The 25,109-nt window shown below is 33.9% G+C and overlaps 4 protein-coding genes and 3 non-coding genes across 18 annotated transcripts; 3 read left to right on the top strand and 4 right to left on the bottom strand.

The window, feature by feature from the left end:
* Nucleotides 1-76: 76 nt before the first annotated feature.
* On the bottom strand, nt 77-9,569 carry LOC110612161 (protease Do-like 2, chloroplastic). 2 transcript variants are annotated; one of them, XM_043961494.1, is made up of 21 exons: nt 9,168-9,568; nt 8,906-9,073; nt 8,743-8,793; nt 7,654-7,727; nt 7,365-7,428; nt 7,089-7,133; nt 6,141-6,248; nt 5,181-5,258; nt 4,983-5,049; nt 4,717-4,775; nt 4,463-4,562; nt 3,520-3,599; nt 2,604-2,660; nt 2,042-2,145; nt 1,790-1,877; nt 1,590-1,675; nt 1,431-1,455; nt 1,234-1,305; nt 951-1,001; nt 812-872; nt 77-732 (listed from the first exon to the last, which is right to left on the bottom strand). In XM_043961494.1, the coding sequence occupies exons 1-21, from the start codon at nt 9,360-9,362 to the stop codon at nt 485-487; spliced, it is 1,881 nt and encodes a 626-aa protein (XP_043817429.1). In that variant the 5' UTR covers nt 9,363-9,568; the 3' UTR covers nt 77-484. The 2 variants fall into 2 exon arrangements, 1 of the variants encoding a protein (XP_043817429.1); XR_006352436.1 differs by lacking the exon at nt 77-732 and having other exon boundaries at nt 1,125-1,305; nt 9,168-9,569.
* A 1,927-nt stretch (nt 9,570-11,496) lies between these two features.
* On the top strand, nt 11,497-14,072 carry LOC110612142. Of its 2 annotated transcripts, none has more exons than XM_021752845.2 (3): nt 11,497-11,854; nt 11,945-12,203; nt 13,831-14,072. In XM_021752845.2, the coding sequence occupies exons 1-3, from the start codon at nt 11,567-11,569 to the stop codon at nt 13,881-13,883; spliced, it is 600 nt and encodes a 199-aa protein (XP_021608537.1). In that variant the 5' UTR covers nt 11,497-11,566; the 3' UTR covers nt 13,884-14,072. The 2 variants fall into 2 exon arrangements, with proteins under 2 accessions (XP_021608537.1, XP_021608528.1); XM_021752836.2 differs by lacking the exon at nt 13,831-14,072 and adding an exon at nt 13,018-13,793.
* Nucleotides 14,073-16,987: 2,915 nt separating this feature from the next.
* On the bottom strand, nt 16,988-21,416 carry LOC110612105 (secoisolariciresinol dehydrogenase). Of its 10 annotated transcripts, XR_006352433.1 has the most exons (6): nt 21,161-21,413; nt 20,655-20,726; nt 19,703-20,498; nt 18,371-18,512; nt 17,988-18,059; nt 17,834-17,901 (listed from the first exon to the last, which is right to left on the bottom strand). XR_006352433.1 is itself a non-coding variant. In XM_021752826.2 (5 exons), the coding sequence occupies exons 1-5, from the start codon at nt 21,178-21,180 to the stop codon at nt 17,100-17,102; spliced, it is 873 nt and encodes a 290-aa protein (XP_021608518.1). In that variant the 5' UTR covers nt 21,181-21,416; the 3' UTR covers nt 16,988-17,099. The 10 variants fall into 10 exon arrangements, 9 of the variants coding, with proteins under 9 accessions (XP_021608518.1, XP_021608477.1, XP_021608467.1 ...); XM_021752826.2 differs by lacking the exons at nt 18,371-18,512; nt 19,703-20,498 and adding an exon at nt 16,988-17,209 and having other exon boundaries at nt 17,303-17,901; nt 21,161-21,416; XM_021752785.2 differs by lacking the exon at nt 19,703-20,498 and having other exon boundaries at nt 16,988-17,901; nt 21,161-21,407.
* A 45-nt stretch (nt 21,417-21,461) lies between these two features.
* Nucleotides 21,462-21,553, top strand: TRNAY-GUA. The gene is given in 2 exon segments: nt 21,462-21,498; nt 21,518-21,553. It is a non-coding gene; the product is annotated as a tRNA-Tyr (tRNA).
* Nucleotides 21,554-22,095: 542 nt separating this feature from the next.
* LOC110622401 (F-box protein At1g69090) lies at nt 22,096-23,799 on the bottom strand. The gene is made up of 2 exons (XM_021766901.2): nt 23,676-23,799; nt 22,096-23,246 (listed from the first exon to the last, which is right to left on the bottom strand). Exons 1-2 carry the CDS (start codon nt 23,723-23,725, stop codon nt 22,286-22,288), a joined length of 1,011 nt encoding a protein of 336 aa, XP_021622593.1. The 5' UTR covers nt 23,726-23,799; the 3' UTR covers nt 22,096-22,285.
* Nucleotides 23,800-23,905: 106 nt separating this feature from the next.
* On the top strand, nt 23,906-23,977 carry TRNAP-AGG. Its single transcript has one exon. It is a non-coding gene; the product is annotated as a tRNA-Pro (tRNA).
* A 231-nt stretch (nt 23,978-24,208) lies between these two features.
* TRNAP-UGG lies at nt 24,209-24,280 on the bottom strand. The gene has a single exon. It is a non-coding gene; the product is annotated as a tRNA-Pro (tRNA).
* Nucleotides 24,281-25,109: the final 829 nt, after the last annotated feature.

Raw genomic sequence — 25,109 nt, 5'->3', positions numbered from 1 at the left:
GATAGATACAATCACAATGATCATGAAATTGTGGTCCAGTTTCAGATGACTTAAAAAAAAAAGAAGAAAAACCTCATTTGAAATTGAATGCTGTTCTGTGCTCTTTATCTCGTATTAAATTGAATGATGAATAATTCAAATATCCATTCACAATCATTACAGCCAATAAGTCCATGGCTGATGCAGCTCTACTATACATAATTATGCTCTCCGACGAAAATATAGAATGCTTTAAAAAAAAGAGATTAAAATGGAAATGACTAAAAGTCTAGGAAAAAACTGAACCTAAACTACCCATCCGAAAAGGGAAAAAATAATTAATAGGAATAAAAAAAAAAAAGCCTCAATAACAGCCATTGCAAGGGCTCTTAAAAAATGAGCAGAAGCTCAGGCATTCAATCAATAGTGAATTTGTAGGCTGTCGCCATGCTTCCAACCTAAGGGTCGCCTAAAAAATTAAAATTGACCTCGCAACATGTGATAGTTACGTCCACAGGAGTCCCTCAAAGCCAATTTCCAGGTTTGAAACTGGGCTGTCACCTAGTGGATCTTGTTCTGCTACTCGCTCATCCGATGGCGAGTCCACATACGGCTCCAATAGATCAGGAGACCTTTCAGACGGAATCCCGTAATCTCCGAGTACGTAGGATGAAGAGGCACTAGCTGCTTCCCTCTCCATCACAGCAAAAAAATTGTCTTCAAACTCAAACACTAAATATCTGTCCTTGCATGCTGATTAACAAACCACACTTGAGAACTGAGTGCAGGTGAAAAATCAGAGAATACAGAAAAGGAATGGTACAATGCTTACAATCCACAAGGTGGGCTAGATGATGAATGTTTTTGATTGGAGTACCATTGAACTTCAAAACCTGATATTTTTTTCCACTTTAGTATACATGCATAAATTTTAAGTCATTTGCAAACCAGAATGTAAATAGATAACTTGCCTGTTGATTGCTCATATCCTCGTATCCAATGTTGACTTCATTTGCTAAGACCTATTGGAAAGAAAGCCTTTTCTTTAAAAAAAGCCAACAAAAAAAATCTAATAAAAACAGCTAGGCTATACAATAGGATCATATCATTCTCTATTGAAGATTTAATCAATGCAGAAACATTACCGTTACATTCAGAGCATAATAGTTGGTACAATTAAGACCATAAGAAAAATCGGATGCAGAAGGGGTAGGGATTGTAAGCTACTGTTGGACGAGACAGCACAAAACTTACCTGTGATAGGATAACAATTTGTTCCCCTTTGAACTTTGCCAAAGAGTAGCGTGCTTTTGCTAGCAGTTTCAACTGAGCATAAGGGGGAAAAATAAAAAGTTGAAAATTATTCAAAAAAAAAAAAAACAAAAAGCAAGTTGGAAATAACAATTGCAATCTGTGTTTTGATTACATGTCCTCAAAATTTTGCTACTTACCCCTATAGAATCTTCACACTCCTCACTGTCATTGGGAAAGAAGAGGATAATTACAAATAATAATTAAGAAAAGAGCATTAGAATATTACTTGCAACAAAAATTATATATTCACAAAAGGTTTGTCCACATTACAGAAGTGCCTTAAAAGCATTACATACTCTATCAATGGTTCTGAGAGGGGAGTAAACACCAAACCACCAATTATTATGTAAGAAGGCTGACCTCCATCAACATGATAGGGAACCTTGAAGCAAGTACATAAGAAATCAAATTAGTTAGCATCTATGCATAAAAATTAATGAAAATGATGGAATAAACTTAAATATCATGTAGAAATCCAAGTTTCTAATAGCGTTACCAAATGGACTCTTGGATTCAAAACCACTTTAACCTTCATAAATGAGCCTGCTCTGATGATACCAAGTTCTGCCACGTCACCAGCAAACCTGTACAAAAAGCATTGTCTGATATCAAGCCTAAATATCATAGTTAACACACTTTTACAACATAAAATAAATAGAGAAGTGATTAAGAAAACAAAAGGTAGCATCTTGGAATATTTTCTTTTTTTTTTTTTTTTTTTTTTTTGGCACAGATGAAGGCCCTTTACTTTTGACTAATAAGGTAACGAAATGCAATGCGCTCATTTGATCGGAATGGTACTGTTCCTTCACAACCGACATGAACATCATCAAAGCTCACAATCACGTCCCCCTGAAAATAACAGCCACATCAAACATCAGTATTTAAAAAAAAAAAGTCTGCTTTGCTGATTTTCCAGCATAATCGCATCACACAATGATAAATATAGAAGACATGCAATGGCCAAGGACAAAAAAGTGAAAAGGGATTATAAATCCATGCCCAACATGGACTACATCTCTTCCAAAGTTAAATTGGCCTAATTGGAATGGCGTCTGAGACAGCTTAGCTAGAATCAGAGCCTACAAGTAACACATGATACTGCTACACACTTTTCTTATACAACTGCCTTTCCAGTGATTTTCCCTTTTCTCATTCAGAAAGATTTGTCTATTTAAAGACTTGTTAGATTGATAATCTAGAGGAAAACTATCACAACAATTCCTGGTCCTTTTCTGGGTGACTTTAACAGGACAAGCATAAATGCAACTGCAGTAAAGCAAGCTTTGGAACTATGTTGGCCAGTTTACCTCCTTTAAGACATTATTTGCATCAGAGGTTGGCTCAACTCGCCGTACCAGCACACCCTGCACAAGACATATCTTATAATTAAAGCATCATGTGCAGGGTTGAAAAAGGAAAACTACAAGTTAAATAAAGCCTGCAAATGAAATTTGGACAGATAAAATGCTTCAAAGAACATGAGAAAAAAAAAAAAGAAATAACTAGGCAAAGGCTATGCATGATCAACTTCCCACTTTAAATGTCTGCAAAAAAAAAAAAAAAAAAAAAAAAACCTTCACAATCTATATGCCTTAAAATGTGTGCAGATTCTAAGCACTACATCTACCAGAAAGTCCTCTGCTTGCATGTCACATAACATAAATGAATTTTCCATTCCCTGCATACAGCTTGAGGGAAATGTTTATGGGATATGCACATATGACCATTCAACAATCATAGAATAAGTCACAATCCACATTTTTTTCAAATTTTGATGCAATGATCCATATGTTACACTTGAGGTTTGAACAACTTCATATTTGGACAGAATGCAACTTCATAGTTAATCCCTTCATCACAAATTTCATAATCAGCATTCCGCCTCAGTCCTCACTTAGCATCTTCACAACATCAACCTTACACCTCAACTACTTTCATCTACTACAGCATATATGTTTAGCTCTCTTATTGTCCCACTCCATTCTTTCCCAAATGCTCACTTCATCCATCAAAAAGCAAATCAATTTTAGCACAACCACCAAAGTGACCCTCCAATCTCCATCACCCTAGGAAATTTTAAAAATAACTTGAAGTATAGTATGAATCATAAAAAACACACCCTTTAAAAGACAGAGTCAAATGAAATTGTGGTAACCTTAAAGCAAAATGTAGCACACTGTTACAACAGATAAGTTTGATAAAAGATAAATGATAAAGACACACCTCATTAGACTGTACTTTTAAGCACGCACGCAAAGCAGGATTCTCTAACTTTTGCAGCAATACACCGAGGCAGGGGAAGCCTGGAAGATAAAGATCAAATGGAGTTAAATAGAATGTATTGCAAGGAAATTTCATTTTCATTATTATTTAAGAGATTTCACATTATTTGGGATTTAGTTTTAGGTTTCTATAGGGGGAAAACACTTCCTAGAACAACCCATCATCAGTCGGCATTATCAAACTCCCAGTTGGTTTTGCATCAAATGGAAGCGAGGAAATACCACTAAGTGAATAAAAAGCAACAAGGATTAGTCAAGAAAGCACAAGTGGACGAAATCAATTATCATAATCAGTACTCAGATAAATTTACATGTCTAAAGTTTCCCAAGAAAATATATGGAATCACAGAAAGGAAAGGCACATTATCTTTACAACAATAACAAATATGAATTAATACACACTATAAAGAATCAATTACCATAATCAGTACTTTGATAAATTTACCTGTATAAAGTTTCCCAAGCAAAAAGATGTAATCAGGAAAAGGCATATTATCTTTACAACAATAACAAATATGAAAAATCTTGCTATACTGGAGAAAGGCTTTATAGAAACAAATGCCAGATAAGAGTGATGTTATAGATCATGTAGAGTATATATAGCATACAATGTCGATACCATAGAAAGCAAATAGGTGTATATTATAGAAAGTCAACTGAAAACTGATGATAAAAACACCATAATTCACTTAGGAGAGATTAATAATTAACAGTTCTATCTCTGAATTTCAGTGAAAGTCAGAACTCAGATCGAAGAAACTTTTAGAAATACCTTAATACTTGCCAATGTCTAATTTACAAACACAGTTAAATATAAGAACATTCAGCACAGAAATATGCAACATTCACCGTATGAATATATGTGAGAAGTGAAGGTGTCCTACCAGTATACTTCCCATTCCTCTCATAGTCATTTAGAAAATGAGATACAACTGTTGTTGGAATCACATATCCAATATTCTCAGCTTCTTCAGATCTGTAAACCTAAAAGAAGCGTCTCAAAAAAATAAAAAATAAGGAAAGGGAAAATACCAGTAAAAGAACAACAGATTTCGCAAACAATAGCAACGGATAAGCTTCCTGTTGACTAGACTATGAAGACTTTGACTAAAAGCATGATGCATGCCAGAGAATGTACCTGAAATGCCACGCCAATGCACTCCCCTAGGTCATTGAATGCAGGACCACCACTATTACCTAAAATCTAGCATGTATAAGCAGTGACTATTGCAAAAGCATGAATTAATGCCTTAGAGAGAGAGAGAGAGAGAGAGAGAGAGAGAGAGAGAGCGAGAGCATAGAAGGGGAGAAGAGTTGTCATTGTGGTAAGTCTAAGATAAGCAATTTCGAAAATGCAAATGCATAAAGACATGAACTAAAATTGAAAACAGAATATGCACTAACCAGGATTTATTGCTGCATCAATTTGAATGCCCAACAAGTCAGATGATCCATGAGCATATGATGTAACCTGAAGTGGTAAAGTGAATTTATTCAAACATGCTGTGCGTTGCTCAAAGACACTACTAAAGATATCAAATGACCGTATGTGACACATCCAAACTGTAATAAGTCATAGGTCCACTGTGGAATAAATCAAACCTCTATGCGTGATACAACTCCCTTTGTCACCGAAATTGTGTCCCCTCCAAGGGGATATCCCACAACAGTTACTGCATCCTGCCCACATGAAAATAAGTATATCAAGTAGTTTAAAAAGGTTCTAGAAAGACATGCATACAATGCAAAACATGAATAGCCAACTTATAAAATAGAAGAATTTCATATCACTATTTTTTACAAATGAATGTCTTATCTATTTTGCATTTTCAAAACATACAAAGATACATAAACTCAGTATTAACTAGTAAATTTCAACATAGCCACCATAACAATGATAAAAAGGGTTTCTTTCCTAGAAAGGAGGGATTTGGTCAATGCCAATGCATTTGATGATGGTTTAGACTGTGGTAGCAGATTTATAGTATCTGTCGTCATCTCATAGTTGATGTTATTGGATAATATAACTTATATAATTAAATAACATGCTGCTCTATTTTTACAACATTAGGTGTTAAATTTGGACCAGACCTAACTCACTCCAAAAGTTAGCTCAAGGAGGAGGATTGCCTATGGCCCATTACCCATTTCCACAACCAATGTGGGATTCAATACACCCCTCACGCCAAGAATTTTTACTAGTGCGTGACACATTTATGGGAGGCCCAACATCGGATGGGGAAGCTCTGATAGCATGTTAAATTTGGACCAGGCCTAACTAACTCCAAAAGCTAGCTCAAGGAGGAGGATTGCCTATGGCCCATATAAGGAGCACATTACCCTTTTGCACAACCGATATGGGATTCAACATTAGGAAATCATGAAATTCAGGTTAAATATTTAATGCTCTGAAGTTCAATCATTTAGTAAAAGCATGATAATTTAACGCAGCTGCAAATGCAAGTAGAAAAAGATCCATAGACATGGAAGTAAAACACATGAACACACACCCACACAAGCATAAATGATAAAATGACTGTAAATGAAAGAGATCATTTAAACCTGAAGACGAGGCAAATGTCCAAATTGTAGTGGTTCAGATCCTTCCCAAAATTCCTCATTTTCTACAGAAAGTAAAGCTATATCACAATCAACACCTCTGGCTAACACCTGCATTTTAAATTTTTTAAAATCTTACAAATATCCCATAGGGATAAACAACTCAATATAGCAGCGTGTGTAAGCATTAACTAATCAATCATAAATTCAAATATTGCTATTAGGTTTGCAGAGAGAAGCGCAAATGACAAACGAAAAACACCAAGGATATTCAGGAACTCAAAGACAAATGCTGTGAGACAGAATTGGAGCATGCAAGAATCACATCCATAGTATATGCAACTCTGTATGTTTACCAAGATAAAGTTTGATTACCTATAATGCATAAACATGCAAATCAATGCAGAATATCGCTTTTTTAATGTGACTACCTCTCTGCCAATACTTATGGGTTAATCACAGTCAACTAACTCAAAATTGTGGTTCACATTTACTAATAGTCTCTGAACTTGCAATAGATTATTTTCTTTTCTTACACTCAAGTTTTGTGTCCAAAAGCACAAGACATTCGAGAAAAATAATGACGCTGTGACATGATAAAAGGATCACAAATTTTATTACCAGAAGGATAAAATGTCTGTAATTTTTCTAAAAGGAGGCCTTGAAATTATGCAAGAAAATTCTGAAAAGTAATATTACTAGACCAGATATGGTAAACTCAATGATAATTTAAAATCCATAATATTTGAATTTTCATCTGATTTAAACAAGATCCACTTACGTACTTATTCTGTGTACCATACATATCCTTAGCAACTATTGTCCCTCCACTTTATGGTTTAAGGCTTTTGTGCCTTCAAATACTATGGAGAACAAACCACATATAACTTTTATTGATGTTATTAAGCACACTATTAAAGACCTCACATCTTTTAAAGAACAAAGAAGTACCTTAGCTACATATTTCCTATCATCTCCTCTTCTCTTCACTTTCACCTGCAACACATAAAAAGGGTTACCCACACATCATATTACAAACTGCTTTAAAAAAGAAAAAGATAATTGACTTGAGGCTTGGATAAATTGGGAATCTAAAGAATAGCCATCATTCCACCTAACATTATGCAATGCATAGGCGGATGGAACTGCTTGTATGTGATATGACATGGAAGAGCATTGACAACTATGTTGATTATATTCATAAACGATTCTGAGAAAGTACATTACCTGTGTGTCATATTCAACACAATGTGCATTCGTCAAGAGTTTTCCATTCCCAATCATAAAAGCACTGCACAGGAAATTTAGAAACAGATGAATAACCAATTTAACAAAACATAATCAATAACTTTCAAAAATAAAGCAAGGAAAATTTATCGTGTGTTAATAGCAATCAAGCATAAAAGCTTTAAAGATTTAACAGCAACTCAATAATTTCTTTTGAAAAACCCAAAAATAAAAGTAACACGAAACAAATAGATTACAGACGATTTAAGAATTAAATAAGAAAACTCACCTTCCCGTGCTTGTGTATTGTCTCTGTTTTTGCCAAGGAAGGGAATAATCAGGTGCAGTATGGGTGCAGTAAACCTAGAAAAATAATAGAAATATGAAGTTCTACACTAGCAGAGAGCAAGTACATCCAAAAGAGATAGAATGCACTTTTCTAATTTGTGAAGGAAAATAAAATGCACACACACATTTAACAATACTAATTCTTTTTCGTGTGTTGCTTGTTGTCTATACACAGGGGCTCATCAAAATTCTTATTACAAATATATATATCAATTTTATTGTTATCCCACATAAAAATAAAAATTTTCCTACTAGTTTATTGAACCTTCGATCATTATAGTCTAACACTATGTTTAGGTTTTATTAGGCTTAATAAATTAATAGTTAGTCTAGCTCATTATTCATTTATACATATATTTGGCTTATTTTATCTACATATCTAGATCTATAAATTAAATAAGCCATTTTCTACCCAGAAAAAATTAAATTTTGGATCGACTCCTGCCTGTACTCATCGTGTGTACTTGTGATTTAATTTTCTTTATAGTTTATATGCAATTTTAGAAAAAATTTCATACTAATTAACAAATAAACCTTAAAAATAATATAAATTTTCTATGAAAGCAAGTATAATAAAAAAGAATAAGAAAGGTAAGGCAAGGGAACACGATTTTAATCATCCTCAGTACTGGACACAACACTTGAGTTTAGATGGGAGTACAGAATGAACACTTTACATATGGATCCACTGACAGAGAATTTGCGTTAACTGTATAAACCCATATACCACTCACCCATGTAAATTTGGTAAAACAATATATCTGGGTTAAGAGCAAAAAATCATTAATAGATACCTAAATAAAAAGTAAATATTGGATAATCAAAATTATTTACACAATATTTGCATGTAAGACCCCGTGTTTTGTGCAAAGAAAACGCGATATAAACATCAATGCTCTATTCACACAAAAAACTAAAACTGTAAACAAATGCAGGAAAGTAGACATGCACAATAGCCACAAGGAAGACATGTTGTGCTTAGCACCGTTGTACCAGTCAGAATTGAATACAAAATTAGTTACTATTTTACCTTGACAACCGCATTAAGAAAAGCTGACTCCTGAAAATTCCCAGGTTCAGCCTGGCCATAGATAAAATTAGGGAAAAGGAAAATAACAACATAATTTTACAGTTACTTAATTAGTTATTAAATGAGCAAAGCAACTGCACTGAAAACGGAGAGGATCACATACCTTATGCTCCTGCAAGTCTAACTGAAACTCCTTCTTGTCTTTTCTTTGCATTCCAAACGACTTATAAGCCATTGACTGAGCTTTCCCCGTCCCTTTTCTGTCGCCATATGAATAGAACCTCTCATCTTTTGATTTCCCCGGCGACTTATTCTGAAACGCGACTTGTTTCTAAATGTACCAAAGAAACAACATAATAAGATAGCAGAAGAGGAAATTGAGCTAAAAATAAGTTAAATAAAAAGAAGATATCGATTAGGGTTACATCTCTGTTGGCCTTATTAATTGACGCCGAAGAACCTCGCTTGGACGGCCGTCGTTTGTCATTGATAGGATTAGAAGCTAAGGAGCCAATTGCTCGATGAGACGTGAGGAGATGGCGTTGGGAAGAAGAGTAGCAGCGGAATTTAACACTGGAGGTGAGCACAGAGAAGCAGCAGTTAGCCGCAGATATGGCCATATTGCAGCAGCTAGTAGAGGAAAAGAAAAGGTTGAAACAGTTGAGTTTTGAATTGAGTTGAGCTCAGTTGCATCAGTTTTCGCAGTTTCCTTATCCCCTGCTTCTTTAATCTTTACTAAGTCCTGACCAAAATTGGATTGGATTAGGATTTGCAGGTTTTCGCGCCTAGGTGTTTTAGACCAATGGGATTGCTTTGGATGTCGGAGAATTCATCACCTGTACTTTAAACGAATGGGCTAAAAGCTAAACGCTTCAGTTAGTGAGCGAGAAGCCCGCTTCAAAGCTCAATTGTTGTGGGCTTCTTGTTGTTCTCGGTCCTCCATATCAAAACGCGTCGTTTTTATGGATAGATGAAGGTGATAGACCTCATCATTGTTTGGAATGAAAATAAAATACATTAATTTTTTAAGGTTTTAAACAGAAAACATTTTGAATCCATCAATTTAATGAATTAAAAATAAAAATTCTTTAAAATTTTTATAAATTTCAAAAAACTTTCCTTTTAAAAAACTTCAATTTATTTTTAAATATAAGTTTAAGGTTTCGAGAGGTTAAAAAAGATTGCAGCGGGTTTGTTTAAATAATTTTATTAATCCAATAATAGTTTTAAAAATTATAGGTGGATTTAATTTATCACACCACAATAAAAACTATCATGAGAATATATACCACTAACTAGCTACAAAATTAATAAATTTCAAATTTATGGAAAAAAAATACTTTTATCAATTAAATTATATATTCATCTTATTTTTATTTTTTTTAAAATTAATTATGTTCCATACACGCTAAAATAAAAATTAGTTTATAAAAATGTAAATAAAATAAGTTGTTTATACCTTTATTTAATTTATGCAGGTTTTTTTTTTATAAATAATTATTGATATTGTATGCTATTATCCTACTTCCCCCCTAAAACATGTTGCTTCTCTTGATGAAAATTTAACTTAGTATTGTATATTTAAAAATGGTAACGTGCATGGTTTATTGCTATTTGCAATTAATTAATTATAACGATCCATTGACTTAAATACTTATTAATAAATTAAAATGTAGTTACTTATATATTTAATATAGAGTTAATAATAAAAAAAACTATATATTTTTTATTTTATTGTAATTACACCTATATTTTTTTATCAATAAAATTTAATTTTTTAAAATTATTTTATTTATACTCAACTGTTATTAAAAAATTATTAATGTTAAATTATTAAAATATATTATATTAATAAAATTTAAAATTAATCGTTAAAAAATTTTATATTTTATTTTAATTTTACATATATTTTTATTTTTATTAATTAAATTTTATTTTTTTAATGTTTTACTGAAATATACTCTACCTTTGTCTCATGATTAAAAATTTATAAAATTATCAAATCACTAATTTTTTACTATTAAATATATTTAAAAATTATTATTTATATTATTTTTTAATTTTTTATATTAATAATTTTATAATAATAATTCTTATTAATTTTATTTTGACTAAAATTATTATCAATTATTTTTTGTTAAATCTATTTAATATATTTACTATTTAAGATAATTTTAATTATTGTTAAAAAAATAATTTTATTAAATATAATAGTTATAAATATTAAAAAATAATTTAAAATAATATTTAATATAATTCAATTTAAAATGTTTAAAATAATAAAATATTTTTTAAAATATTTTTTTTAAATTATTCTTTTAACTTTCGGTATAATATTAATTCATCATTTTTAAAATAAATTTATATTAATATTTAGTATAAATTTTTTAAAAATATATATATATAAATAAAATATTTTAAAAATTATAAGTATTAATACGAAAAGTAATGTAATAATTTTATTAATTTTTTATAATATAGATAACAATAAAATAGAAAAAGTTAAATTTTAATTAATAAAAAGATATATAATATAATTATAATAAAATAAAAAATATAATTTTTTTTTGCCATCAACTCTTTAATATGTTATAAAAATTATAAATATTATGAACTTGATTTTACATAAAATAAGATATTTGATAAAATAAATAAAAATATTGTAGAATTTTCCCTAATTATTTAAAACCGAGTGTCAATCTACATTCCATTCATGCGACGTCGTTCCAATTTTGATATTATCCGTAATGGAAAATTCACATTATCCAGAATGCCCACATTCTGGCTTCCCGCCGTCGCCAAAGTACGATAAAAATTCGAAACCATGAACCTAAGCCAACTATCCACCCCAAAATTCCACAGGCTCATCGTCCCATCCACAATTACCCATCGTAGTTCCTCAATTGTTACACTTGCAAGTCATTTCCCAGTCCTTTATAATTCAAAACAGATTCGGCCTCTCAGACAAACCCAATTTTCAACTATCGTTTTCAGCTACCAGTCTCCTTCAAATCCAAATAGCAGCCAAGAAGACGATAAGGATGACCCAGAAGCCCAAGTTCAAGACCTACAGGTTCCCGAAAATTGGTTGCTCCCTTCCAAGGCCCGCCAGGTACCAATTTCCCTCTTCAAAAGATTTTGGGGATTGTCTTTGGTCAAAATTTTTGGCTTGTGAATCAAACACTATCAGCGGCCCTTGCAGGAATCCGAGTGGCTTAGGTTGACCTTGCACAAATGGCTGGATGATGAGTACTGCCCTGAGGAAACAAATGTAGAAATCAGTAAGGTTGCTGCCCAGTCATACTATGACTCTTTGGTAGAGAAACGGACGGACCTGGGTGAGATTTTGTTGAAGATGGTTAGAGAATTGCAATCCATTTCCTATCAGGAAAGCTTTCATGGGGCATTTTCCTCTGCAAATGCTGCAGTGAATTTGATTGCCCAGCGGATAGAGCTTCAAGGTAAAAATTTATGAGTTATTAGATACCCATTATTTCCTATTCAATTTCGTCGCTGCTATGCATGCGTCTAAATTGAGCATTATGATATGCACACATATTATGTTGAATTATATTCTCGTTATTGTGTATTTATGTTCTGTGGAAGTTTTCATTATGTTCATGTCCTACATGTATTAATAATCATTCTGTGTTAAAATGCATCAATACATACAAAACCATTACATATTGTTGCTGTCGTTGTTTCATGGAAATCTGATAATACGTTCTTTTGAAGCTCAATTATTTTTTTTCTATAATATCTAATTGAAAGAACAACAATGTCTTCAGCTGTAACTAATTTAACTTTGAGACTTGGCACTTTATTTTATTGATTATTTGGTGGCCTTCAATAGTTGGTTCTATCTGTAAGGGACTTACAGTTCTGATGTTACTAAAGTATGGTGTTAACTGAGCATGATTTTTAATATATCAGTAAACCATGGTCCTTGGTTGGTAAAGGGGATTTATTGTATTAGAGATATGGAACTTACTGGATTTTCACTTATAAATTTGAGTTTTTAAGCTGACTAGTACTCTGATATAGCATCAAGGTCTCTAACTTAATGGTCTAGGGTTTGAAAATTCCAAGGGCTTATATTATAGATTATCAAATGTCAGTGCAAGGTAATGGTGCTGTTGTGCATAGTGTAGTAAAGACATCCTCATTCCTCATATCAACATTCCAAAAGGAGGAAGAATGAAGTTTTGGAAACAACTCTTTCTATCTGTGCGTTGATAATTAAAAAGAATTACTTAGCTCCAAACCTATCCGCAGGCCGGGGCACCAGCTTGTTTTCTTGGCAAAATCCGCTCCAATCAAGGCTCCTCCAAAATGGGCCTGTTGCGGGATACCGATTACTTGAGCTGAGCTAGCCTACAGGTTGTATACATTTGATTTTATTCAGCTAAGCCTCGTAAAGTCTAGGCCCAATTGAGCTTAACTCAATTCTTCACCCTCATGAACAACCTTTCCTTAGATGAAGTTTCATGCCATCTTCCATGGGAGTTCCAGCTTATGCTATTCCAGCAGACAATAGGATGCTCTAAGTTTTATCAGCAAGTGAATATTAAGTTTCTTGCCAATTTTGCATGAGGTTAGTCCATTTGACCAGTTCTAAGATTTATGCAATCAAGTGAATTTTGACCTTGATAAGTATTCAACTAGACTAATCTTACTAGCAAACACAACCCTATGCAAAGAAAACAAGTAAAGCAAAAGGACAAATGGCTTGGAGTATGTTTCACCGTTCATACGCACGATACATTAACACTGCTTCCAAAAATATACCAACATACCATGTGATTTGTGAGAAAAAAAAATAGTACAATTGTCAGCTAAGTGATCATTTTGTGTAGAAATAATTTCGTGATATTTGGTAATAAAGTCGACCTACATCTAATGTGGAACTCGAATGCGTAATTTCTGGAACTATATACCATCGTAATTGTGGGGAAAGGAACCGCGACCAGTGATTTTGAAGGGATTGCACCCATGAGATTTAACATTGAAGCTTGAGTAACATAAGCTGTTCAGAAGGCACTCATCACGATTTAATTGTTTGCTTTTTTCCCTCTAATCTTATCTTAGGTCCGGCTATGGGAGAAATGTTACACAGCCATACATGTGCTTCTGATAATTAATTATCCCTTGTGATGCTCTTCTTCCAAAGCAAGTTAATTGGGTATTCTAATATCGGTAGGCTGTTAAGATCGGACATTTATTTCCAGTGGATTGGCACCAATTATTTGAGGGCAGTAAAGAAATTGGGACCATTGCCGTCAAAGTTTGTCCTGAAAAGTAAGGTTGTGGTTGTGGATTCCTTTAATGAAATCTGCCTTTCCTAGTCTGGTGGCAGACTAGGGGTGAGCATTCGGTCGGTTCGGTTCAAAACCGAACCGAATAAACTGAAAATCGAAATTTTAGTGTTTATGAAAACCGAACCAAATCGATTTGGGTCAGAAACCGAATCGAACCGAACCGGTCTGATTCGGTTCGATTCGGTTCGATTTGATCGGTTTCGATTTTTAATAATTTTTTTATTTTTTACACTTTATTTTTAATATTTTAAAATTTAATTAAAATATTTTAATCTTAATATGATTTAATTTCTCTATATTATTGAAAAAATATATTATTATCACTAATCGGTTTGATTCGGTTTTTTCGGTTTTTTTCTAGTCAAAATCGAACCGAACTAAAATTTCTGAAATTAAAAACCGAATCGAATCGAAATATATAAAAAATTGAATTAAATTTTTAAATCAATTCGGTTCGGTCAATTTTTTCGATTTGAACCGAATACTACTCATCACAGTAGTAAGATTGACCACTGTTTAATTCAATGTTTTCGATTTTTTCGGTCAATTTTTTCGGTTCGGTCAATTTTTTCGATTTGATTCAATGTTTTCGATGATCAAAATGCTTTACTTAGTGGGAGCTGTATAGAGTAACAAACACCAAGTGCGGAAAGGGGTCAATTATTATTGCTTGCTGCTATGATGCCAAGATTTGCTTAGAGAAATAATTGTGCTGTTCTCCTACGTCATTATGCTGCTATTTACGGGTTTGGTCAAGGCAGATAATTTCTACTCTAAGGTAGGGGCGTTCGTAATCGGAAATTGTCATGCTAAAGTTTTGCTTTGTTTGATGGATATCTGCATGAGGCGTTGAGAGGTCTTAAGCTATGTTTCTTGGGCTTGTTGGGCTTTGATTAAGTAACTTTTTTTTTATTAATTTTAAATATTTAATTTAATATAATGAAAAGAATAAAAATGATATGAAGTTTAAGAAGAATAAATAAATATAAAGCCAAACCAAATTGATATGGTTAGTTCAATTCCACTTTCTTGCTTGCTTCTAAGTTCTAATTGTGTATTTATTATAATTTGTTTATTTATTTATTTTCCAGTTAAAATAAGTTTTGTAATCGAATTTACCGAACGAAAATATCTTACTTTATATTTTTATTTAAATTATTATTTAAATATGTTAGTAGAGTGGGCATTCGGTCGGTTCGGTTTAAAATCGAACCGAACCGAATAAATCAAAATCAAAATTTTAGTATTTATAAAAATTAAATCGAATCGATTTTGATAAAAAATTGAATCAAATCGAATCGGTTTAATTCTATTCTGTTTCACTTTTTAATAATTTTTTTTATTTTTTATATTTTATTTTTAGCATTTTAAAATTTAATTGAAATATTTTAATTTAATGTGATTTAATCTCTATATTATTTAAAATAATATATTATTATTACTAAATCGGTTCGGTTTGATTTTTTCAATTTTTTTTATCAAAATCAAACTGAATCGAAATAACTGAAATTTTTAAAATTAAAAATTGAATCGAACCGAAATAAATAATTCGATCAATTTTCTAATTTAAACCGAATATGGGTCGCGTTTGTTAATCCCAACATTTGGTGAATGAATTAAATATTGTGTCCTTACTGATGCAAGATTAAAATGAGTGCTTGAAATTATGCATTTGGTTCTTGAATTATTGGGAAAAAAGATAGGTTTTTTGGGTTATCATTAGATTTAATTCTCTCTTAATGTTGGTTGTTACAGTAATAAATTGAATACAAGGCGTGATCAAATATTTGCTTGCTTTTGTATAAATGTATCACATGGGCATGATGTATCACATGCGCATGCTGCATGAAAAGTCAAGTAAATTTAGGAATCCGTTTAATTCAGTACCTGACTTGGCACATGCTTTTGGATTGAAACTTAGGAATCCCATTAGCCTTCCACATTACTAGGCGTCCTTGTATGGACAATTGGAAGTAAGATTTTGGTTTTCATATTCATATTCATATTAGATCGAACCCAACCAATTGAATGAGTATGTTAACTGTTCAACACGGATTAAGAACACACAGCTGATCCAAATAAAAATTCAGTAAATGTTAAAAATTATAAACAAAAAGAAAATGTGTAAATCGCAAAGATACTAATTGAACAATTACCCCCAATATTTATGGATTTATCAATTAGCCTATATAAGTAATTTTAGGTGACGACCCAATTTTGAAAAAATAATTATAACTTATCCCATGTTAAATTTGGCATGGAATCATTGATTTATAGTGTAATTTTTCCAACCATTGAGAATAGCACCTAAATTATCGCAGATAGAAGAACGAAAAAAAATGTCCATGTCCTTTATTTTTTGTTTAGCATAATTTATTTTATAAAAAAATAATTTAAATAAATTTTAGTAAATTATGTATAATTTTATTTTTTTTAAATGAAAATTTTATAAATTAAAAAGTAAAGGAAATCTTTTTTAAATAAAAATTGATAGATATAATTTTTTATTTCAAATAAGGGGGTAAAGAAAGTCTCATATGGTTTAAGGGGCTAGATATTTGATTGTCTTTTGTGCATGTGCGCGCGCTTGTCAGGTTCTTCTCATTATTTTCTTTACTCCAACGACAAGGCTGCATGCTGTGTCTTCTTGGTTTTTGAAATGCGTATTGCCTCAACAACTTTGGTAAGATGTCACCATAAGTAAATACATAATTTAAACTTTTGCCTTTTTACTAAAAGTTATTTTATTTTATTTTTTAAATTTTACTTTATTCTACTTGTCTTTTTAAATTTCAGATTGTGCAATTATGGTATGCAATGCTAAAGTTATCTCTTCGAATACTTTGAATTAACGGTCTTTTATTCAATGTCTAACTATGTTACTTTGTTTTGTACCGGAGAGAGCAATGGCTCTTGCAAATGAAGCATCAGGAAAAGCTTTTAATCTATTGGGCATTTGTGACAGAAGCAAATATCTATTCATCTCTACAGCAATCTTCAATGGAAAGTTAAAACATAGTTCCTTAAGCAAGTTTTGCACTAAACCTGATCTGGTGCAGGGAATCCCAGACTCTTGAATGATGTAAAGCCTCCATCAACCACCAAATTATGCCCATTAACGTACTTGGCATCCTCAGATGCAAGATATACTGCAGCATTAGCTATGTCAATTGGCTCACAATTTTCCCCCTCCAATACACCAGTATTATGTACTATTTTCACAAGTCGTTGAGCATCAATACCTGGATAGAGCTGATTCATTGCTTCCTTGATAAATGGAGTTGGCATAATGAAAGGTGATATGGAATTGACTCTGATCCCATACTTGCATAGCTCAGATGCAACAGTCTTAACAATGCCTATTACAGTGGCCTTGGATACAGCATATGAGTGCTGTGAAACACCAGCCATGATTCCTGTGATACTGGCTGTGCAAAGAATGGAGCCAGTTCTTCGTGGGATCATCACACGAGAGGCATGTTTAATCCCGGCCATGACTCCTCGCGCGTTGATGCTCATGACTCGATCAAACAGTGCAAGGTCAAGGTCTGCAATACTTGGAGAGGAGTTGCAGTGTACCCCTGCATTATTGTACATGATGTCCAGTTGGTTGAATTTTGAAATGGCAAAATCTACAGCATTTGATATGTCAGACTCTTTGGTTACATCACAGGCAATGAAGGCAACGTTGGGACCGAGTTCTTTTGCAGTGTCTTGGCCAAGTTGGTGTTGGATATCAGCAATAATAACTTTGGCACCATTGTTGATGAATTTGGTTGCAGTTGCCTTCCCAACACCATTTGCTGCTCCAGTGATTAGTGCTACTTTCCCCTCTAATTTTCTATTCACCACACCATATGATGAACAAAATTGCAAAAGTAAAAAATGAAAATGATCAAGGAACGAATGAACTAGAATGACACGCACCTTTCAATCTGGGTAGAAAATCCCTTGGGGAGGATCTCAGCAAGTGAATTTCTTGAAATGGAAGCACCTTTGCTGTTAATAATGACCACAAATATTTAGCTATGTTGAGCTATACTACAAAAAGAAAAAGGGCAACGGTAGCACATCCATTTCACTCATTGGACGACCGATATTCAAGATCAGGTTAGAATCTGTCTGGAAAAGATATAAAAACAAGAAAAGATCCTTATTATACCAGGAGAAGCTGCAATACGGAAACATCAAGCAATCTTTTATGTGATAAAGATCTAAAGGAGACATAACCTCTTGTGTAATTCTTTAGTGTGTTTCTTAATTCTTCCAGTTGTAACCAAAAAATTAAAAGAAACTAAAAGGAGACGTACCTAAATCCAAATTTGAACATGTTGCCACAGCAGAATTGAAACAAAAAAAGAGGTTTTACTGTCATGCTATGCCAGTTGCCAATCAAGCTTTGGCTCAGTTAGCCTCCACAATCAAGCTTTTGCAATGGGTGGTGATCAGGAGCTGAAAATCGCATACATGTGACTATTTTTATTGTATGGAGGTCATACTGTGTTTTTATATGGTTTGAAGAATAAATTAAGCAATGAATTGTGATATATGTTTTGTGTAATTTTTTTTCTAATGGCTAAATATATATGCACCTGGAATTTTGAAACACTTTGAAATGATTTTACAACCTTTATATAAGGTATTATAGATTGCAAATCTCAAATTATCACCTAATTTCACCTTCAACAATCAATAATCTGGCAATAATAATAATTATTAGGGAAAATTACTTCTTAGTTCCTGAAGTTTAACGTAATTAACACTTCTGTCCCTCTATTTTGGCGACCCAACACTTAAGTCCCTCACTTTCTCTTCCGTCTAAATTCGTAGTCTCTTCCGTCTAAATTTGTAGTCCTTCCGTCCATTTAAACCGTTTGGTCAAAGAGTCAAAAGTGAGAAGTGATAATTTTTTCCAGAAATACCCTTCTTTTAATGTGAAATTCCTTTTTTTTTTCTCGCAGAAGAAGGAGGAGGAGGATATGCCAGCTTTTGGACCCAAAATTTGGTGGGTTTTTGGTGTATGGATCTTTTGGAGACAAGATAGTTCCAGGCATGGCAGCTCTGTACAGTCTTAGGCATGTTTATAAGCTTGAATATATAAGTGCAGAAACGGAAGTTCTTGGTCTAATTTCAAATCCAATTGGCTACAGTAGAGGTCCTATTCTGCACAACCCTGCACTCAGACACACAGGATATAGTGGAATTTATGTTCCCATGCAAGTGGATGATGTTAAACAATTCTTTTGAACATACAAAAGCACTAACTTTCTGCAGGTTTCAGGTAAGCAGCCATTGCTTAGCTTTCCATAACCTCCCCTGTATGCTCATATTCATATTCAATCTATGAACTTTAGTAAACCATACTTAACCCAACTATGGCCTAATCCCAAATTGTTTCGACCTTGTTGACTATGTGGATCCATTTTCCCATTGTCAACACTGCATAATGGACTATGGAGCAGTTGTTGCCTCGTGAATGAAAACTCCACGTTTGTGACAGGAGCAAATGTCTATTCATCTCTGGAGCAATTTTAAATGAAAAATTAAAATATAGCTCCTTAAGCAAGTCAAAAGAGGAAAAGTAAAAATCCATAGATGTTTCAAGTTTCTAAAATCTCCATCAAACAAGTTTAGCACTACACCTGATCTGGTGCGGGGAATCCGAGACTCTTGAATGACGTAAAGCCTCCATCAATCACCAAATTATGGCCGTTAATATACTTGGCATCCTCAGATGCAAGATATAGTGCAGCGTTAGCTATATCAATTGGCTCACAAATTTCCCCCTCTAATGAACCACTATTATGTAATATCTTCACAAGTTGTTGAGCATCAACACCTGGATAGAACCGACTCATGTCTTCCATGACAAATGGAGTTGGAATAACGAAAGGTGATATACAATTGACTCTGATCCCATACTTGCATAGTTCAGATGCAACAGTCCTAACAATGCCTATAACTGTGACCTTTGATACGGCATATGTGTGCGGTGAAAGACCAGCCATGATTCCTGTGACACTTGCTGTGCAAAGAATGGAGCCAGTTCTTCGTGGGATCATCACACGAGAGGCATGTTTGATCCCGGCAATCACTCCTCGCACGTTTATGCTCATCACTCTATCAAACTGTGCAAGGTCAAGGTCTGTAATACTTGGAGAAGATTTGCAGGCTACCCCTGCATTATTGTACATTATGTCCAGTTGGTTGAATTTCGAAATGGAAAAATCTACGGCATTGGATATATCAGATTCTTTAGTTACATCACAGGCAATGAAGGCGGCATTGGATCCGAGTTCTTTTGCCGTGTCTTGGCCAAGTTGCTGTTGGATATCAGCAATAACAACTTTGGCACCATTGCTGATGAATTTGGTTGCAGTTGCCTTCCCAATACCACTTGCTGCTCCAGTGATTAGTGCTACCTTCCCCTCTAACTTTCTATTCCACAGTATATGTATAATTAGAATACTTATGCATCAAACATTCCTACTCAACCATGCACATGTATAATTCTTTCTACTGTCTGTTATGTAGCAAATTGCAACGGTAAAAATAGAAATGATTACAGAAGGAATGAATAAGAATCAAACACACCTTCGAATCTGAGTAGAAAATCCCTTGGTGAATATCTCAGCAAGTGGATTTCTTGAGATGGAAGCACCTTTACTGTCAATAATGACGAAAGTCAATAATGACGAAAAGAATTTAGCTGTATATTGAGCTATACTACCAAGAAAGCGAAAGAAAAGAAAGAAAACCAACAGTAGTACATCTACTTGGCATAGCAAAGGCTCAAAGCCAATCAGGCATTTCACACATTGGCCAACCGAAATTCAAGATCAAGTATAATCTATTTGGAAAAAAGACCAAAAAAAAAACAAAGAAAGATCCTTATTATACAAGGAGAAGCTGCAATACAGCTCTCACAGTAGCTGCATAAATCGAAGGAGGAGGAAAAAAGTAATAACAGGAACTTCTATCAATCTTATGCGATAAAGACCTAAAGGAGACATGCTTGCTCGTGTTCTTAGTATCATAATTCTTCGAGTTGCAACGGAAAAAAAAAAAGATTAAATAAGAAAATCCAAAAGAAGACGTACCTAAATCCAAATTTGAACATATTCCCACTGCAGAATCGAAACAAAGAGAGAGGTTTTTACTGTCACAGTATGCCAATTGCAAAGCTTTGCCTCAGTTAGCCTCCACAATCAAGGTTTTGCACGGGATGGAGGTGAAAATCACATTGAAATTGAAGTCATCTCACTTCAACAATGTCCATGATTTATCTATAACATGTAAACTTTTTCCTCTTTTTCAATCAGTTAGCTGATGCCTGAGGCTCCATGTGGTATTGCGATATTCATACTTCATATAGGTATTTAGGTCTACTATGTCGTATATCCGACCTTAGCTCAGTTGGTAGAGCGGAGGACTGTAGTCGGAGAAATCCACAGAAAATCCTTAGGTCGCTGGTTCGAATCCGGCAGGTCGGAATTTTTTCCAAAATCCCTTTTTTTTTTTTTTTGCAATTATATATGCATTCTTCCAAGTCCCAGGCATTAAAGGCACGCGAGAATTAAGCCCAGCCAGTAATTCGCATATTCGTGAAAAAATGGGGGGAAAAAAAAAAAAGCCAGTAGCACCCCAGAGGGTGACATATAGCCTCGAAATTTCGCTGCCAAAAAATCGTGGCTTTCAACCAAGTTCTCTTTTGAGCTTGCCTTTATTCTGGATTGGTTTGAGTTATTAATTTTTAATATTATCATTGTCTATATCAGCTTATATTGGGTCTCTCTATAATTTTTATATGTGTACAAAGCCTGAGACCCCTTTTCATTAATGAATCTATCTTTATCAAAAGAATTATTGTGGCTTCGATGTTGAAAAGCATTGAGAGACTGAAGATTTTTTTTATTAAGCTCATCAAGATGACAACATTAGAAATTATAAACACAAGCTAACTTGTTACATTATATAACAGATTAAACGCAATTTATAAAATCTAAATGGAACCTAAATAAATAGAAGAAGATGATAGGTCACAAAATTGAAGACTAATGATTAACTTGAAAAAGCTCAATTCTACGTTAGTGACTTAATGCATGTCACTCTTTAAATGGGTTGGTAAATGCGTACGAAGTCTTACGACCATTCGAATTCAACTCCTATCACCCAATCTACTAACAGACAAAAAAAATAACAAATCTAATCCTAATATAGAGAGCTTAACTTGAAGCATACCAACTCTGATCCGCAGGTACATAAAAGAAACGAGGCTGGATCCACACCCCTTTCAGGCTACGAGCTTCAGATTCTTGAGGTTGAGGAGGATTGATGAGCTCACCAAAGATGATCCTTTCTGTTTTTGGGTGGGCAATAGCTAGTACTGCTGTCCCACAAATAGAAATCGACACATCATCTCCCAATCCTAATTGTTGTTTCATACACTTCGTCTTGAAGGAATTCTTTCTCATGTAATATGGTATTGATTCAACACCAGGCTTATCCTGCGAAATTATCCTGAAGATTTTCCACTGGAAATCCTTGACTGAGAATGTGACTAGTTTATCTGCATCGTCCAAAAAATGGAACTCATCTTCACAGTAAACTGCACATTTGATTTTCTTAGGTGGTCTCTCATGGGGACACCTGTGCTTGTGGGTTGTCCAGTTATTACCCCCACGGCGAAGAAGATACAATTCCATATCTGATGTATTATTCTGGCAAAGGACAGAAACAATGCAATCTTTGGAAGTAGGAGGAGATGAAAACGAAGCAGCATAATCCGAGAATTCTGAGCTAGGCAACTTGGGAAGGTCTATTTTTGCATCGGAGAATGGACAGAAGAAGAAAATAGAGTTTTGTTGAAGTATAAGAAGCCAGCCATTGTTTGATCCTATGCAAGTGGCTCCACCATTGTTCAGCTTTGGGATATTGATGGTGTATTTCTTACCGGATTCACTCAGGAGGAGGCATTGAGAACTTTCGCCGTAAAGTAGAAACCAAGGTTCACGTGATGGCGAGGATTCAATCTCTGCTGAAGCTGTACGAGAAGCAATATTCCAATCCTTACAAACACCGCGAAAGCTGAGAAGGTCAATTATGCCTAAGCCATCAGCAACGATTGCTATAAGCTCATGAGGAAGTTCAGACCAATCTCTGGCTGGCTTGTCGCCATTGTTAGTCCTGCAAAGGATTGTTTTGAGTGAAAGATTTAAAACACAATAACCAAAATTCAAAATAAACGTAAACTCATATTCATATAAGATGAATTTCAATTTAAGGAGAGTGACGATACTGAGACACACTAATTACTATCAGGAAAGGAATTGAATCATCTGAATGGCGATTTGAGAGGACCATTGATCCTACAACATATGATCAATTGAGATTTTGGATTAAGAATCCAGATTATAAGACTAATTCAGGATATGGCAACCAAAAAAACTAATTAAGAAAATCAAGAATTAATGGGAAGACATTGATTCAATAATTTTAAATCAGCAACAGTGTCTAGAACCAATTAAGAAAATTGGGTATCGAAAACTGCAGCAATTAAAATCAGTATTGGCATGATTAATAAAGATGGAAAGATGAAAAGTTGTTGGGTAATACCTTGGGAGTTTTGGCGGAGGAGCGCAATAATCGTCAGGAGAAGAATTCATATCGTAATTGGGTTGGAAGACGGACAGTAGCGATGTTACAACGATAAACAGTGAAGAACAACTTGAGAATTTATAGCAACCTGGTACTCCTAGGTGTTGGAATTTATATCGCACTAGCCTTCCGCTCCTATGTTGGAAACTTTAACGTCTTTATAAATGATTTTGAAAACTCCCAACCAAGGGCATTTGGTCTAGTGGTATGATTCTCGCTTAGGGTGCGAGAGGTCCCGAGTTCAATTCTCGGAATGCCCCTCTTTTTTGGCGATTGCCATGCCTGGTTTCTGACTAAGAGTCTCAGTTTAAATAGGGGTAAATTAGTCTTTCCGTTACTACTAATTTATTTCATTTTAAGAGATTTAGAAAAGAAAAGTTATTGGCTGACACTCACTTAGAGTTCAGGTTAAAATAGGGGCAAATTCGTCAATCCGGGTACTATTTACGTAGTTTTTTTTCTCACCGAAGAGATTTAAAATAAAAAGAAGCGGGGCATTCCGAGAATTGAACTCGGGACCTCTCGCACCCAAAGCGAGAATCATACCACTAGACCAAATGCCCTTGTTGACAAGACGAGGTAACTAACTTTTATTTGACATGGTAATAAGTCTATACTTGCTGATGTTAACCGTAAAAGCTGCTGGGTTATGATGCTAATTTAATGTCAACTTATGAATTGAAATCCCTGAGATTATCCTTCTTTGTGCTTCTCCTTCAGAAGTATGTGCTAATTAATGTTTGTTACAAGACACACCTGAAGTTTGCGTCAAAGTTTAGAACTTTTGTGGTTTTAAATGGAATCCGTAAAGGATCCATGTGTTTTCATTGGGAAATGCTACTTCAGAAACAAATAAAATCTATGGAGGTTCGTAGTTGGGTTCGGGGGATTTTGATATTGATCTTTACTCAGGTGCTAGCAGTGTACACCTTTGATAAAAGGTATAATATAATGACATTACAAATTTTTTTTTCAAAAAAATAAAAGTAAAAGACAGCTGAGGTTTGCAAAAACAATTTGGAACTAAACCTGCTTGCAGGAGATGCAGTTTGGGATTTCAGCATTAATTTGAGCATAATATTGTCTACAATTTACGAAATGTTGGAGTTAATGAAGTCTCCCTTGTTCCTATGTAGTAGGTTCACAAGCATACGCGAATTCCCGCAAGGCTAGAGGACTGAACACATAATTTGTAACATTGAAGGTTTTATAATTTTCAATGACAAAGTGTCTCGTGGCTAACTAAATCTTCCCTGAAGTCTTTAAAAAAGCACAAGGAGATCAGTTTCCAAGTCATGGTGTCTGTTAATGTTTTATTTAACCTTATTAGTAGATCTTATGGACTAATTATCTAACTTATCTTAAAGCAGATTAATCATGTAATAAAAATGA

This window comes from Manihot esculenta, chromosome 1 (genome assembly GCF_001659605.2).
Source record: "Manihot esculenta cultivar AM560-2 chromosome 1, M.esculenta_v8, whole genome shotgun sequence".
Classification (NCBI taxonomy): domain Eukaryota; kingdom Viridiplantae; phylum Streptophyta; class Magnoliopsida; order Malpighiales; family Euphorbiaceae; genus Manihot; species Manihot esculenta.
The sequence above is the reverse complement of the archived record's forward strand: the minus strand, read 5'-3'. Positions and strand labels throughout refer to the sequence as shown.

Bases quoted from the DNA above. Each gene is read 5' to 3' on its own strand.
- LOC110612161 (XM_043961494.1), bottom strand. From the start codon at position 9,362: ATGGCCATATCTGCGGCTAACTGCTGCTTCTCTGTGCTCACCTCCAGT. The intron at 9,074-9,167 runs GTAACCCTAATC...TGGTACATTTAG, and splicing joins TTAATAAGGCCAACAGAGAT to AAACAAGTCGCGTTTCAGAA. The intron at 2,146-2,603 runs GTAAACTGGCCA...TGTTATTTTCAG, and splicing joins CAAATAATGTCTTAAAGGAG to GGGGACGTGATTGTGAGCTT.
- LOC110612142 (XM_021752836.2), top strand. From the start codon at position 11,567: ATGAACCTAAGCCAACTATCCACCCCAAAATTCCACAGGCTCATCGTC. The intron at 11,855-11,944 runs GTACCAATTTCC...CGGCCCTTGCAG, and splicing joins TCCCTTCCAAGGCCCGCCAG to GAATCCGAGTGGCTTAGGTT. The intron at 12,204-13,017 runs GTAAAAATTTAT...ACCTATCCGCAG, and splicing joins CCAGCGGATAGAGCTTCAAG to GCCGGGGCACCAGCTTGTTT.
- LOC110612105 (XM_021752775.2), bottom strand. From the start codon at position 21,180: ATGTTCAAATTTGGATTTAG. The intron at 18,060-20,654 runs GTGTGTTTGATT...CATTATTAACAG, and splicing joins TTTTCTACTCAGATTCGAAG to CAAAGGTGCTTCCATTTCAA. The intron at 17,902-17,987 runs GTGCGTGTCATT...TGTGGTGAATAG, and splicing joins TTTTCTACCCAGATTGAAAG to AAAATTAGAGGGGAAAGTAG.
- LOC110622401 (XM_021766901.2), bottom strand. From the start codon at position 23,725: ATGAATTCTTCTCCTGACGATTATTGCGCTCCTCCGCCAAAACTCCCA. The intron at 23,247-23,675 runs GTATTACCCAAC...AATCCTTTGCAG, and splicing joins CCTCCGCCAAAACTCCCAAG to GACTAACAATGGCGACAAGC.